This window comes from Stegostoma tigrinum, chromosome 25, assembly GCF_030684315.1.
Source record: "Stegostoma tigrinum isolate sSteTig4 chromosome 25, sSteTig4.hap1, whole genome shotgun sequence".
NCBI lineage: Eukaryota > Metazoa > Chordata > Chondrichthyes > Orectolobiformes > Stegostomatidae > Stegostoma > Stegostoma tigrinum.
In genome coordinates, this window is record NC_081378.1 from 38,645,717 (window position 1) to 38,661,255 (window position 15,539).

The 15,539-nt window shown below is 41.5% G+C and overlaps 1 protein-coding gene across 5 annotated transcripts in view; it reads left to right on the forward strand.

The window, feature by feature from the left end:
• The window catches only part of LOC125463048 (proton myo-inositol cotransporter-like), a 111,113-nt gene that overhangs the window by 12,346 nt on the left and 83,228 nt on the right, over nt 1–15,539 (forward strand). For all 5 annotated transcript variants that reach the window (XR_007249741.2, XR_007249742.2, XM_048553691.2 and 2 more), the window contains exon 2: nt 9,684–9,843. Coding sequence is in view for 3 of the 5 variants with exons in the window: in XM_048553691.2 (XP_048409648.1) it covers nt 9,684–9,843 (160 nt within the window). In the remaining 2 variants the exon portion in view is untranslated. The remainder of the gene's footprint in view (nt 1–9,683; nt 9,844–15,539) is intronic.

Sequence of the window (15,539 nt, forward strand, 5' to 3'; positions counted from 1 at the left end):
AAGAGCAAAATCTTCAGCATTGGTAGTGACCAGTGACTCATTCACTACTGTTGGGTGCGGCATATTATTTGCATGCCTGATACAGGACTTCCAAAGTGAGCTCTGAGTTTCATCATGTCAAGTGGTTACCAGAAGGGCAGAAGAAACCCATCAAGAATATCCTCAAAGCAGCAACGCAAAAAGGCAGTATTCTTACTGGCTCATAAAAATCTCACGTCAAAGGCACACAAAACCAAACTAGAGAAGTATTTGCAAAGGTGTCAGCCACTTCAGGCATTCACAGTCAAGCATGATAACCTGAGCATTCCATGTACCTTTATAGCATCTGCCCCACCTGTGGATTGTGTGGATCCGGCATTAGACTGCCAGAAGACTCATGATCCACAACCCCAAAAGTGGAAGTAAGTCATTCGCACTCGTGAAGGACTGCTTAAGAATACATATTTTGGTCTGCTAAATTTGATGGTAAATCCAAATGTTCCCCTCCTTCACAACCCCATTTGTGCATTTCTTAATGTTAGTTGTAGTGTAATTTCTTCCCTCCATTTTGTTTTATCATCTTGACTAACTTTCATGATTTTTCTCATCTATACTGTTTTAAATATTCACTTCTTTAATTACCTCCATTTTCCTTTTATCTGCTGAGAAATTGTACTTTTATTTTGATCTTATGCACTCAGGAATAGCTTTACAATTCTCATTTCCCTGTTAGAAACCCAGATTTTCTCCCTTGGCTGAGTTCATAATACATGCTTGTGATGGAAGGTTGTGGGTTCAAGCTCAGTAAAGGCCTTGTACACTCTCCAGGACAGAAAAATCAAAGAAATTGTCAACCAAATATTTAGTTGAGGAAAGAAGTCATGTGAGGCAGACCTTTCAGAACGTTAAAGGATTGAGGTGCAAAGCAGTGATATGGGTCACGGCAATCAGCGTGGACTACATGGCGTGCGTAAATGTTCACAAATGGGGTCCAAACAAGGAAGAATGGCGTTTTAACAAAAGGACAGAATATAAAGATTCTTTCTGCTTTCAGATAGTAGAACAAACGATACACCAACATAAATAGCATAGCTATTAGAGTGAAAATAGAAAGGTAATCAAGGCTGGAAACTAAATATTCAGGCATATTTATTTCTGAAGGATGGAAAGGAAAGAAATGGAAGTCGGGGGTAATGCTGTTTTAAAGGTTGAGATCAGTACAGTAGTGAGAAATGATCTTGGCTTGTAAGATCAAGATGCAAAGTCCGTTTGGTTACCGATGTGAAATAGCAAGATTTTTTAAAAAAATCACTGTTAGGGATCACAGACATCTAATAGATGTGCTGCAGAACAGTATAAATCAAGAAACAATGAAAACTGCATATAACCTTTTGAAGATTGGACAAATCAAAATAAAAAGGTGAATTCATAGCGTGCATCTGGAAGTTTCTTTCAACAGTGTGCTGTGAAACTAACAAGTAAATATTTACACTGGTCTCTAAATGAACTGGTATTAATGATCATATCGTAAAGGATCCTGTAGTGAAGAGTGATTGTAAACAAAAAACAAGATGTTATTAGGTTGAGGAGAGAGGAATATTGGTCTGAAACTTAACATGAAACGTAAACATCAAAGGGAATGATTAAGGTGTCATGGCAGAGTTAGTTAAAAGTGGACTGGAAATTGTTTAAAAATGTTAATTGAAAGTGAAATGGTAGAAAAGCTTGAAAGGCATTTGTGGAGAGAGTTTGTAACTTAACATAGGTGCACTGAATTGCAATGAGAAGAATATACCCTAAGCTAGGGTGGTTAAGGATTGACCAAAGTTTGAGAAAAAACATATAATTTTAAGATTATTGATATTTCAGATGATTGAGGGAGTTTTTTACACCAGCAAAAGGTGACAAATAAGGGAGAGATTCTAATAAAAGAATTAGCAAGCAGTCAAAAAATACACAGCCTGTGCATATACTGTAACAGAAGTGCTCTGATAATAGAGCTGAACTATCTGGAAGTGTATCAAAGATAATGGGAACTGCAGATGCTGGAGAATCCAAGATAATAAAATGTGAGGCTGGATGAATACAGCAGGCCAAGCAGCATCTCAGGAGCACAAAAGCTGACGTTTCGGGCCTAGACCCTTCATCAGAGAGGGGGATGGGGTGAGGGTTCTGAAATAAATAGGGAGAGAGGGGGAGGCGGACCGAAGATGGAGAGAAAAGAAGATAGGTGGAGAGAGTATAAGTGGGGAGGTAGGGAGGGGATAGGTCAGTCCAGGGAAGACGGACAGGTCAAGGAGGTGGGATGAGGTTAGTAGGTAGGAGATGGGCGTGCGGCTTGGGGTGGGAGGAAGGGATGGGTGAGAGGAAGAACAGGTTAGGGAGGCAGAGACAGGTTGGACTGGTTTTGGGATGCAGTGGGTGGAGGGGAAGAGCTGGGCTGGTTTACGAATGCAGTGGGGGAAGGGGAGATTTTGAAGCTGGTGATGTCCACATTGATACCATTAGGCTGCAGGGTTCCCAAGCGGAATATGAGTTGCTGTTTCTGCAACCTTCGGGTGGCATCATTGTGGCAGTGCAGGAGGCCCATGATGGACATGTCATCTAAAGAATGGGAGGGGGAGTGGAAATGGTTTGCGACTGGGAGGTGCAGTTGTTTGTTACGAACCGAGCGGAGGTGTTCTGCAAAGCGGTCCCCAAGGCTCTGCTTGGTTTCCCCAATGTAGAGGAAACCACACCGGGTACAGTGGATGCAGTATACCACATTGGCAGATGTGCAGGTGAACCTCTGCTTAATGTGGAATGTCATCTTGGGGCCTGAGATGGGGGTGAGGGAGGAGGTGTGGGGGAAAGTGTAGCATTTCCTGCGGTTGCAGTGGAAGGTGCCGGGTGTGGTGGGGTTGGAGGGCAGTGTGGAGCGAACAAGGGAGTCACGGAGAGAGTGGTCTCTCCGGAAAGCAGACGGGTGGGGATGGAAAAATATCTTGGGTGGTGGGGTCGGATTGTGGATGGCGGAAGTGTCGGAGGATGATGTGTTGTATCCGGAGGTTGGTGGGGTGGTGTTTGAGAACGAGGGGGATCCTCTTAGGGCGGTTGTGGCGGGGGCAGGGTGTGATGGATGTGTTGCCGGAAATGCGGGGGACGCGGTCAAGGGCATTCTCGATCACTGTGGGGCTACATCCGTTACATTGACTGTATCGGCGCCGCCTCTTGCTCCCCAGAGGAGCTCGAACAGTTCATCCACTTCACCGACGCCTTCCACCCCAACCTTCAGTTCACCTGGGCCATCTCCAGCACATCCCTCACCTTCCTGGATCTCTCAGTCTCCATCTCAGGCAACCAGCTTGTAACTGATGTCCACTTCAAGCCCACCAACTCCCACAGCTACCTAGAATACCCCTCCCACCCACTCTCCCGCAAAAATTCCATCCCCTATTCCCAATTCCTCCGCCTCCGCCGCATCTGCTCCACGATGAGGCGTTCCACTCCTGCACATCCCAGATGTCCAAATTCTTCAAGGACTGCAACTTCCCCCCCCCCCCCCCCCCCCCCCACAGTGGTCGAGAACGACCTTGACCGCGTCTCCCGCATTTCCCGCAACACATCCTTCACACCCCACCCCTGCCACAACTGCCCAAAGAGGATCCCCCTCGTTCTCTCACACCACCCCACCAACCTCCGGATACAACGCATCATCCTCCGACACTTCCGCCATCTACAGTCCGACCCCACCACCCAAGACATTTTTCCATCCCCACCCTTGTCTGCTTTCCGTAGAGACCACTCTCTCCGTGACTCCTTTGTTCGCTCCACACTGCCCTCCAACCCCACCACACCCGGCACCTTCCCCTGCAACCGCAGGAAATGCTACACTTGCCCCCACACCACCTCCCTCACCCCTATCCCAGGCCCCAAGATGACTTTCCATATTAAGCAGAGGTTCACCTGCACATCTGCCAATGTGGTATACTGCATCCATTGTACCCGGTGTGGCTGCCTCTACATTGGGGAAACCAAGCGGAGGCTTGGGGACCGCTTTGCAGAACACCTCTGCTCGGTTTGCAATAAGCAACTGCACCTCCCAGTCACAAACCATTTCCACTCCCCCTCCCATTCTTTAGATGACATGTCCATCATGGGCCTCCTGCAGTGCCAGAATGATGCCACCCGAAGGTTGCAGGAACAGCAACTCATATTCTGCTTGGGAACCCTGCAGCCCAATGGCATCAATGTGGACTTGACCAGCTTCAAAATCTCCCCTTCCCCCACTGCATCCCTAAACCAGCCCAGTTCGTCCCCTCCCCCCACTGCACCACACAACCAGCCCAGCTCTTCCCCTCCACCCACTGCATCCCAAAACCAGTCCAACCTGTCTCTGCCTCCCTAACCTGTTCTTCCTCTCACCCATCCCTTCCTCCCACCCCAAGCCACACCCCCATCTCCTACCGACTAACCTCATCCCACCTCCTTGACCTGTCCGTCTTCCCTGGACTGACCTATCCCCTCCCTACCTCCCCACCTATACTCTCTCCACTTATCATCTTTTCTCTCCATCTTCGGTCCGCCTCCCCCTCTCTCCCTATTCATTCCAGAACCCTCCCCCCATCCCCCTCTCTGATGAAGGGTCTAGGCCCGAAACGTCAGCTTTTGTGCTCCTGAGATGCTGCTTGGCCTGCTGTGTTCATCCAGCCTCACACTTTATTATCTTGGAAGTGTGTCAACATGTTTTAAAGCCCACTGAGATGAATAAAAATGGTCATTTGGCCCGACTGACTACTGCTCAAGATAAGAGCAATTCTCATTATGTTTATTCAGTAAAAAGCAATACATTTTTCTTGGTGTACAACAGCTTGGGAAAGAAAGAAGAACAGGAGGATATTTTTTAAGCTGCTACAATACAAAATAAACTACCCCTTTTCAGAACCCCCAAGTATGTGCTAACCCAATCGTTATTAAGACAGTCAGAATAGATATGGTTTAACATCTATTATGTAAGTAGACAAAGGACATAAACAAAACAAATTCCCACTCCTAAGCCCAGACACTAATTGTAGAAAGATAATAAAATGTGAGGCTGGATGACCACAGCAGGCCAAGCAGCATCTCAGGAGCACATGATGAAGGGTCTAGGCCCGAAACGTCAGCTTTTGTGCTCCTGAGATGCTGCTTGGCCTGCTGTGTTCATCCAGCCTCACATTTTATTATCTTGGAATTCTCCAGCATCTGCAGTTCCCATTATCTCTGATACTAATTGTAGAAAGTTACTTTTTAACAATTTTGACTTTTGCAATGGTGAAACGCTGCTCTGTGCGTGTGAGATCCATCTTTTGTTGCATAGTTGACTAAATGGACCCAAGTTTTTTTCAGAATTCGTTCTCAAAATTTCTTGGTTTTTCTGTCTTTTTCCCAAATGGGGATGTGAAGGGAAGGACAGAGCCCCTGGCACTTGCAACTGTATAAGTCTGCAGCAGAACCAAGCAAGCGGGCTGATGCCACACAGAATTTACTGAACCCCAAGGCCCAAGAGGAAAGAATTAAAAACGTCTCATATATTTCAAACTGACAAATGAGGGAAGGTCTGAGTTGGAAATGCCATATTAATTTGAGAATGAATGACATCATTGAAAAGTGTCAGCGCAGGGCCAAAGGGTCTGTTTCTGTGCTGTATTGTTTTTTTGTTCTTTTTGAAGCCTCCATTATTAACATCCTGGGAGTTACCACTGACCAGAAACTGAACTGGACTAGCAATATAAACACTGGCGACGAGCAAGTAAGAGGGTAGGAATCCTGCAACCACTAACATCTAGAAGTATAGTCTCCACATGTAGATGGTGATCATCTGGTTGATTTGTCTCCAACAGCTGATCCCACCCAAGTTTCCTCTCAATCTATGCATTGATCATTTCCAAAGGCTCTGCTATAAGAGAAAAGTACATACTCTCGACCAGGCTTTTGCCAACTTGCTACATTGTGTCTGTTTGATCTAGATGGATGATCATTGTTGGGTGAAGTAAATCTTGTGCTGAATAAGAAGTATACTAGGAACTGACGTGTGAAGGCAGTATATTACAATATAAGATACATAGGAAGCTACTCAGCCCATCATGTCCTTTCAGACTCTGCAAGAGAACTTAGCTAATCCTACTCTTCTGCCTTGTTCTGTATTGACCCACAATCCAATAACAGGTCAGCGCCAGATGAATAAAAATTGCAGGAAAGGTTTCCATGCCTCATTCAGTAATCAAGCACTGTAAGCTGACCAGGGGCTCCAGAAACATATCATGGCTTCCAGTACCCCAATGCTTGAAATCAGCCGGCAACATTCTGGATGTCCAAAAGCCTACCTGCAGTGTGATGAGCAACAGAGTGACTGAACAAACTGCCAAGTGAAGCAATAGCAAGTGATGAACCTGGACCACGTAAAACAATATCAGTGTATTATGTAAGCATGGAATGGGAAAGTGAACTTCAGTTCAAAACGAAAGGGAAAAGCATTTGCGCTCTGTGTTGCCCAAATATATATTGCTAAGTAAGAAGTGGAATTTGGAACAACACATGCACAGTAAATTCAAGGATAGCTTGTCGTTGAACAACATATGTTGGACAAAGAAATTTGGCGAGCTGAAGACTTTCTTTTGGCAGAACAAGAAATCATTCACAGATGGCAATGTAGTTAAAGCAGCAATGTCTGCTGACTCCCTTTGCTTGTCAAAGTCTTGAAATAAAGTGGAAATAATACTGATCCAGAGCCTGGCACTTGGTGCTTTCATGTTAGCAGAAAAAGCAAAGGAACTGATAGGAAGGATACAATCTCTTTCTGCTGTTTGTTTGTGAAATTTTAAGATGACCGAGTCCAAAATGTGAGCCATGTCTTTTGGGAGTGAAGTTAGGAAGCACATTGATAAGCAAAGAGTGGCAAATGTTTGAATCTCTTTCCCAAACTAGGTTTGATGCTGGGTCAATAGTTTGGTTAAACTTGCAATTGATAACGTTCTATTAATGTAAACGTTGGGCAATATGGAGTAAAAATGGCGTTATGGAATTGGATCACTGGTAAGTTATTATCTCATTGAGTGATTGACCAGGCGTGTAGGGTTAAATGACCTCTCATGTGATGACTGTTATTGAACTGGAGCTGTTTTTTGCACAAACTTGTTTGATTAGATGTCATTTTGTTTTTGTTTTAGGTTGATTGTAGATTACTTGCAGTAGTGCTGCAACAAACAGTTGTAACATGTAAATTTCAGAAGATTTCCATCTCTCCCACAGTTCAATTATATTTCAATTCTTGAAGCGTAAAATAAGGTTGGAGTAAATGTGCTGCTGAGTCCAGGAATTTAGCCGCTGGAGTCACTTTTTTTTGAGGCTAGAGAGATCTATTCTTATCCTGCTATTTGGATGTTATCCCTGTGTACTGGATGTTTTTTGCAATTTGCATCTTGTTACACTGTACTCTTTTTGAAGCAAACATGTTCTACTTGAGTCTTTCTTTCATTTCAGAGCAGGCTTGCAATTCTTATCATCTTTAGCTCTATGACTTTGATCACCTTATTTGAGTTATTTGTCTGGATGGGAAGCGCGTGTGTGCACAAGTGTTTGGAAACTTTTTGATGCAGCTCCTTGAAGCTATTGAAATTTGAAAAGAATGCAACAATACATAGATGAAGAAATGTCAGTCACTGCTGTCTGCACAGGATTTGAGAAAATTCTATGATTTCAGCTGAGCAGTCTCGAGTTAAACTGGTGTATGATACTCTCTCTAGCTCTTTAACTGTATGTAGCCTTATCCTCATATAAGTCGTCATTGGCAAAACAGTACAATCTGTGTGATAGGCATTGGAGTAAAACTAAGAACAGCAGATGCTGAAGATCTGAAATGAGAACAAATTGCTAGAGGACTTTAGTAGGTCGAGTAGCGTCTGTGGAGAGTAAGCAGAGTTAATCTTGAGTCCAGTGATCCTTCAAGAAACCTGTGTTTCTTTATCAATTTCTGTCTTTGTGTGTGAAGGATTAGAAACGTAGAATACCGAACAAATTACATGGTATGCTACAGAAAGTTACCAATGTTTATTTACCAGCACTTGCTGGAATCCTCACCAAGGACAAGGCACCTGGGAACACCATCACTTTCTTTCCTTCAAGCCATACAGCATTGTGACTTAGCCATACGTTGCTGCTCCTTCACAATTGCTGGATCAAATTCCTACAACTCTGCTGGAAAGCTTGGTGGAAACTCCGTCTCCACATGGATTTTAGTAATTAATGTAGAATTTTCAGCACCATTTTCACAAAGCCTGTTAGGAATGAACAAGAAATGTTGGCATTAAGGAGTTTTTAAACTCCATTGAACAGAAAATTAAGGTGTATACATAATTGTTAAAATAATCTTTGAAGTCTTCTGATTTAGCTGAATAGGCAGACTTTTTTTTCGTGGTCTATCAACATGTGTTATTGAAACATGGAATTTAAAGTCATGTACCTGAGCTGACTGTCCCTTTTTAAGGAAGAGAGCTGATGCAAGTTTTTATTAAGACTTTCTAACATTTATTGTTGAAAAGTGTACCCCTCACCTGCTTTTACTTGTGTTTCTCATCAAATTTATTGAAAACTTGCATCCAAATTCCTTGTTTAAGTTAGAAACTTTGTACATGGAGGTGTTTTGGATTTTGATATGCCTTTTCATTTTCCAATTTCTGTAGGAGACCTTCAAGCATTCTTGTAAATGTGTGTCTGAATTTTCCCCTCTTCTGTACTGCATTGTCGAGTGATTGTCGAGTTGGAATAGGTTCTCCGGTAATAATACGTAAGAAGCTGGATTTTGAAGCCGTAAACGCGGGTAACCATGGCAGCTGTGAAGCACTGGCTATTTCCTGATAGTAAAGAGTTCTCCATACAAAACTTGTGATTTTTTTTTCCAATTGAGGGTGTAGCCTAATCAATTGCCTCAGTGAGGCCAAGTCCTGCATGTTTAAAAGATGTTTTTTTCATCTGCCCCATGCACATGATGGAGCGTAGAGGTGCATGAGTGGTTGAGGAGGAGAGGACGGAAATGTAGGTCACACTCAACTTCAACTGATGCTGCTATAACTGTAACACACATCTTTGTTCTGTTCAGTGATGCTCATCTTCACCATGTACCTTTTTGTATCAAGACCCCATTTTACTCAGGGCTGAGGGGGGGAGGTCATACAAGGTCTGAGCCTTAAAATGGATCACACCAGTATAAGTTTTTTTTGGGGAGCACTGCTTCACAAGGCACTTGATTTATGTATCTGCTGAAGTAGTACTTTTTTAAAAAAAAGTTGTTGAATAGAAGTGCAGAGTTTTAGTTGCCAAATGTCGGTTGGTTGCAAGTTTGGTTTTTACTATTAAAAGTTAGCTTAAACAGAAATGGAGAAATACCAACTTTTTCTCGTAAGTATAATGCGTATCGAGAAGAAAGTACATCATTACATAACTCGATGTACATCTGGTTTATTGGGTGATATGTTACAGCTTTAGCTAAAATGGAATACCCAAGCAAATTCTTTTTCTATATGTAACTGCTCATGGATAGTCGAAGAAGTTGTTATCAGATTTACATTAATATGTGCTTTTAGCCTTTCTATCGTTTCTATCTGAAATTACTGCAATTTGACTTGTTGGTGAATAAAGAGGTCATTGCTTGTGATGTCTTCAGTTCCACATGTTTGTTTATTCCCTAGGACTGGCTTCCATGACTGTGACGGTCTACATTGCAGAGGCTGCACCTTCCCATCTCAGAGGACGATTAGTTACTGTCAATACCCTTTTCATTACTGGAGGACAATTTTTTGCAAGTGTCATTGATGGTGCGTTTAGCTACCTTGAAACAAATGGCTGGAGGTACGTTGTGTAACATCAAGAATGTTGTTTATGTTTAAAGGCTTATAATTAAATGATATATGTCCCAGAGAAAAATATATATTGCTCGAACCTCTGATTAAGATTGAAGTTCTGGATGTGAGTTTGCTCACTGAGCTGGAAGGTTAGTTTTCAGACGTTTCGTCACCATTCTAGGTAACATCATCAGTGAGCCTCTGACGAAGCGCTGGTGTTATGTCCCGCTTTCTATTTTTCTATATAAATAGAAAGCGGGACATAACACCAGCGCTTTGTCGAAGGCTCACTGATGATGTTACCTAGAATTCAGACGTTTCGTCACCAAACTAACCTTCCAGCTCAGCGAGCAAACTCCCATCCAGAACCTCAACCTGAGCTACAAATCTTCTCAAAACTCGCTAAGATTGAAATTGATCATCTATCAGCAATGATGTAAAAAGTGCCAACTTCTCAACGTGTTTTACGGCCATATGGGATGCATCCGTTGCAGCCTGCTTTCTCAGCCTGAACACACAGCATAGGGTGGCAAAGAGAGACAAAGCCATGACGCTAATTGACATGGGAACACTTCTTGACAGTAGAAAAAGGCAGAGTGGAAATTTATAATAAAAGGTAAGTGCAATTAAACTTGTGTAGCATTGTTTTAGGTCATGTTTAGCTTTTCTTTCTTGTTCCAATTTCTTTTAAACATTTACTGTAAATAGCAGATTTAATATCACTATTAATAATTCGAATTCTATTTTATTTCTATTCATTTTAATATTTTGATTTCCAATAAATGTAGGGTGAGGCAAGCTAGGGGTGATACAATGACAGGTTTGTGGGTGAAGGCATAGGGTAGGTCATGGTGAGGAAGGACAAGTGAATGGGAGAATGCTGATGGGCAGTTGGGTCCAAGTGAGAGGTTTCTGATTGGGGAATAGTGGGTTTATTTAGATGTCTGTGGACAGTTGTGGTTATATTAGTTTGTGCAGGATCAGTTTAACAGTCATCTAGGAGCTAGTGCAGGTTTTAATCTAAATTTTGTAGGTAGTGAGTAAATTGAGTAATTCTGAACTCTTCGAAAGTATCTAATTCTAAGCTGAGGATTTTTTTTGGAGGATTTCAGGCGTTGACTGCCTATCAGAAGATTTAACTTTAATAGATAATTCCCACAGCAGCAGCTACGTAATTACTTCCCCATAGTTCTAAGTGTAACTCCAGTGTACACTGCTGCTGTGACTATCCTTTCAGTTTGAAGATCTGAGCCTGTGTATTTTGGTAGGAAATATGCTCCAGAAGATGAAGGTCTCTTGCCTAAGGATGTGTATAACTATGAATTGCTGTATCTGGGATCATATATAAAATCAAAACCATTTATTATCCATCTTAGCAGGTAAATAACCTGTTCACTCTTTTTGTGAATGTTTCCACTGAGAACATTTTTGTTTTGAACAAACTGCTGATGTCATCTGTATGGCTCTTCAATACACGAAACACTTGTTTAGCGTAACTATTTATTACTGGACAACATTGGAAGTGAGTTGATCTTGCTATGGACCAGACCAAACCTCTTTCAAAGTATATTAAATAGATAGTCTAGACCCAAACCGTTTTGTTTATTTTAAGTGTAAGATGTTGCATCCCAGATGCAATTTGATTGGTCAAACTAATTGACTTTAAGCAAAATACACTTTGTATTTTAACTGCACTGTAAAAATAGACAAAAATACTCAACTGTAACTATTGAAATACTCAACTGTAACTATTGAAATACTCAACTGTAACTATTGAAATACTTACAGAATAATATATAAACTACTACTATACTTAGTGTTCCAATGTAGTAATATCCTATAAACACACCTTGCAAAGACAAGTTCTGTAAAATAGATTGTATCACGTACAATTCTGACAGCGGGAAGAGAAGCACAGCTTTTAGTTGTGACAGGGAGAGGAATGAGAGCTTCCACATCCAGCTTCAAGACGCCAACAGCTGCAGAAAATGTAACTAAAATCCTGGTCTGTGGGAACTTGATCCCATCCATTTAGGCTGCTTCAATTGTCCCAATTTTTGAAAAGGAGAACTCCTTAAGACCTCACCAGCTCTTTATTGGCTTTGCACAGACTGCTTGCAACCCCTATCTCAACCTTCCGTCTTCGAAAAGACCAAGACAAAATATGCCACTTTAAAGTCATAGTGTTGTCACAATCTGATGGAATCAGCAGTGACAGACCAGTTAATTAAGCCTCTGGTGGGAAAACCTATTGAACGATAGACTAGGCCAAAATTGAGTGACGTTGAAAATTTTGGATTTGTTGAGAGAAAACAAACACTATTTGAACTACGTTGTTTTGAGCTTGAAGAAGTGGTTCAGGGTAATGTGTGGCATATGTAGACTTTCTAAAAGTGTTTGACAAAATGTTACGCAACTGACTTAGCAGCAAAACCCATGAAATATGTGTGAAAGAAACAGCATATCTTTTAAAAGTTGCCTGAGTAGCTGGAAACAGCATTAGAAAGTGGTTGTTTTGCCAATTGGAGGAATCATGTCCTTGGGTTCTTTGAAAAACCATATTAGGATCTGTTATTCTGAATGTACAGGATTGGAGTATGCAGGATAAAATTTCAGCATTTGCAGTGGAACAAAACTTGGTGCTGTTGGTAATTGTGAGAAACAATGTCATGGACTTGAAGAAGGGAGAGGCTGCTGGAATCAATTGGCACCATTATGGGTGTCTTTTATTTGTAGGAAATCTGAGCATTATATGGTTTAGTAGGAGTGATGAGGTGAGGCAACATAAAGGAGACCATTATAAAACAGAAGGACCTACGTTCACATTAGTTAACTAACTTTGAATTTGATGCAGTCTTTGCCCTTAAACACACTAAGATGGCCACGATTGGGTCTAATAACTTAGGGTGTTTTGGAACGTTGCATGACACATGTCAGTTTCTGTCTGTTTTCAACTGTACTGATATCTCCATGACACCCCCAACAATTTTTTTTTCTTCCTTTCCCATTACAAACTGTCGGGTGGTCATCTACTTTTTCAAGGCAAAGTGGAAGTAAACAATTTTTGAAATTTTATCATTGAACTGTAATGAGAAGTACAGATGGAAATAAATTGAGGGTAAGAACGTGACTCTTGGCCAATGTGTCTTTAATTTTTAATATACAAATTTTTTTTGTATACCTCTGATTCACGGCTCATGGCTGAAGGCTTCCAAAGTTTTTAATTGTGTTAAATGGAAGAAACTAATAAGTCTGACTGTTCAGCACTTTTCTCTGATTTTGACTGTTACTAACTAAATTCTTATTCCGAATGCACTGATTGCTAGCTAGTAAATATATAAAGAGATAAAATGGGTGGCTGTTTTCTTGCCTGGTTTTAAAAGTATTTTTAATAGGTTTTTTGAGAGGTGTGGAATGACTTCTGAAAAATACATATTGGATGTACTGATTTTGTGTTTAAAAACAGAGGTGCAGTTGTTTCTGAAAACTGGATCTTTAGATGTATGGCTGGTTATATGTGATCAAATGAGTTGATTTCAATGAATAATAATATATGCAAGATGTGTACAGAGTTTGCCTTTTAAGTGAAGTTGGTGGGAGAGGTAGACATATGGAATAGAAATTTTGCCCTTCTCAGGCTCTCCCTCTAACTTTATTAGCAACACTTCAGTGTAGCATTATGCTGGACAGTGCTGGAACACAGTCTGCTCAAAACAGATTATCTGAGGTCAGCTGTGCAATAGCAGAAATGCAAACAAAGACCAGGTTTTTTTCTGATTCTTTGGAGCTAGGGAGCTGAATTAGGTTGTTAAGTGGGGTCTCAGGAACTGCTTTGCCTGAGGCCTGAAAATAAGTAGCATAACTGTATTGGAAGGGGAAAGCAATGGGTGTGCGTGAGTGAGTCTAAATTTAAAATTGTATTTAAAAATAAGTCTGAAACTTCTACCTATTTCGTTGCCTTTTCCAATTTGGCTTCAGGAACTGTGCAATTTGTTGCCGAGTTCTGCACATGTAAAAAAATCTCTAAGCTGACTGTGCTAGGTCTGCATGCTCTGTTATTCACGGGATTAAGTTTCTTTGGTCATGTTTCAAATTTATGGACAATCTGCTTTGCTCAATACAAGAATGAACATCAAATAAGAGTAGGATTGTCACTTTCAATGTCCTGTCTTTGAATAACCTTCTGACACTAGTTATTTAAGTAGAGAATTCTTGAGATACTCAGTCGGTCAGCTAGCTTTTATTGAATGTGATGTAGAGTTGAAGTTTCAGATCTTTTTAGATGGTGTTACCAGCCGATCAAGCTTGGTCTTGAACAATGACCTAAGAATGTCTAAAAGCTCATGAAGTGCCATGGTAGTCTGTTTACCAGTAAGCCAGAAGGTCTCTGTTTAAGTACCACATGCTCTAGAGGTGTATTATAACCTATACCAATAGATTGTTATTTTTAATCAATGAGACCCCCCCCTCTCCACCATGCGGAGCTGATAATCTTGATAACTCGAGAAAAATGAAAAGCAAAAAAATCCTAATTGGGAGCCATTTTAGTTCTTCTCTGACAAGTCAAGTGCACTTATTTTTCCCAATGGCCAACCTTCAATTAGGACTTTATTTCTTTTTAGAATCATAATCGAGGGCAAGGGAATGTTGTGAAGGTTCAAGATTAACAATTTTGTAATGAGGTCAGCCAGGTGGGCATCATGGAATATGACTACTCTGTTAATTTAGTCCTAATCAGGGAGCCCTGGCTGATTTTAAAATCAGGATTGTCACAGGCTCTCATTACCGAGAGATGTTTCTAAGGAAGCTAGATCAGTGTCAAGGACTTTCCATGTGTAAATAATGGGTAACTTGGTGACGGGACACAGCCTCTCTGGAGTTATTTCACTGGAAACTAAAGTGGGGTTAGTGGGTAACCATGCAAAAGTGTTTACTAGCTGAAGCCCAACTGGCTTTCAGTGGACAATGTGGCAAGAGGAGCATATGAGATGCAGGGCTGAGCTTGGGGACCATCACTTGAGTGAAGGCTCTTGCATAGCCTCACTCAGGACATGCCTTGAACAGAGGGACTTGGGTCAGCCCAATGCAAAATCCCAAAACAAAACAAAGCCAAGCCTCAGCCAAATGGTTAATATTTATTCAGGACCCAGGCCAGCAAGCCATTGTAGTTGATGCCAGTGTGCAGACTCAAGACAGCAAAATAATCCAACTAGACCTAAATAGCACAAGATAACTCAGGCCAATATCCTGGAAAATCCACATAGAGTTGGCTTGGAACGGTTAAATTCCAAGTTGGAACTAATCAAAATAAACATCTGGTTAAATGGTCACCAGATCTAATGGGGGAACAATATCAGCTTGGGCATTTGTGATTGAAGAACCAGACTTTAGAATTTGCTGTCGACTCCAACTTTTGATTCACGCAAAATCTTAGGTAGATTGAAAGCCTGTACTGGAGTACCTTTACAGATTAAAGTACAACTTCGGTTCTGGTTTATTATGAGAAGCAACTGGGTTCAGTTACTACTGAGTGAAAGGCTCAGGCCCAAGCTTGATGGGTTGAAATTGGTTGAGAAAGATTTGACTTGATTGGCTCAACATTTTTCGATAAGAAAATGGCTGCCTAAGTCCCAATTAAATACCTGGAATTGTTTCAGGGAGGACTATGAAAGGAGTAAAGGCCACCTTGCATGTTGACCAGGT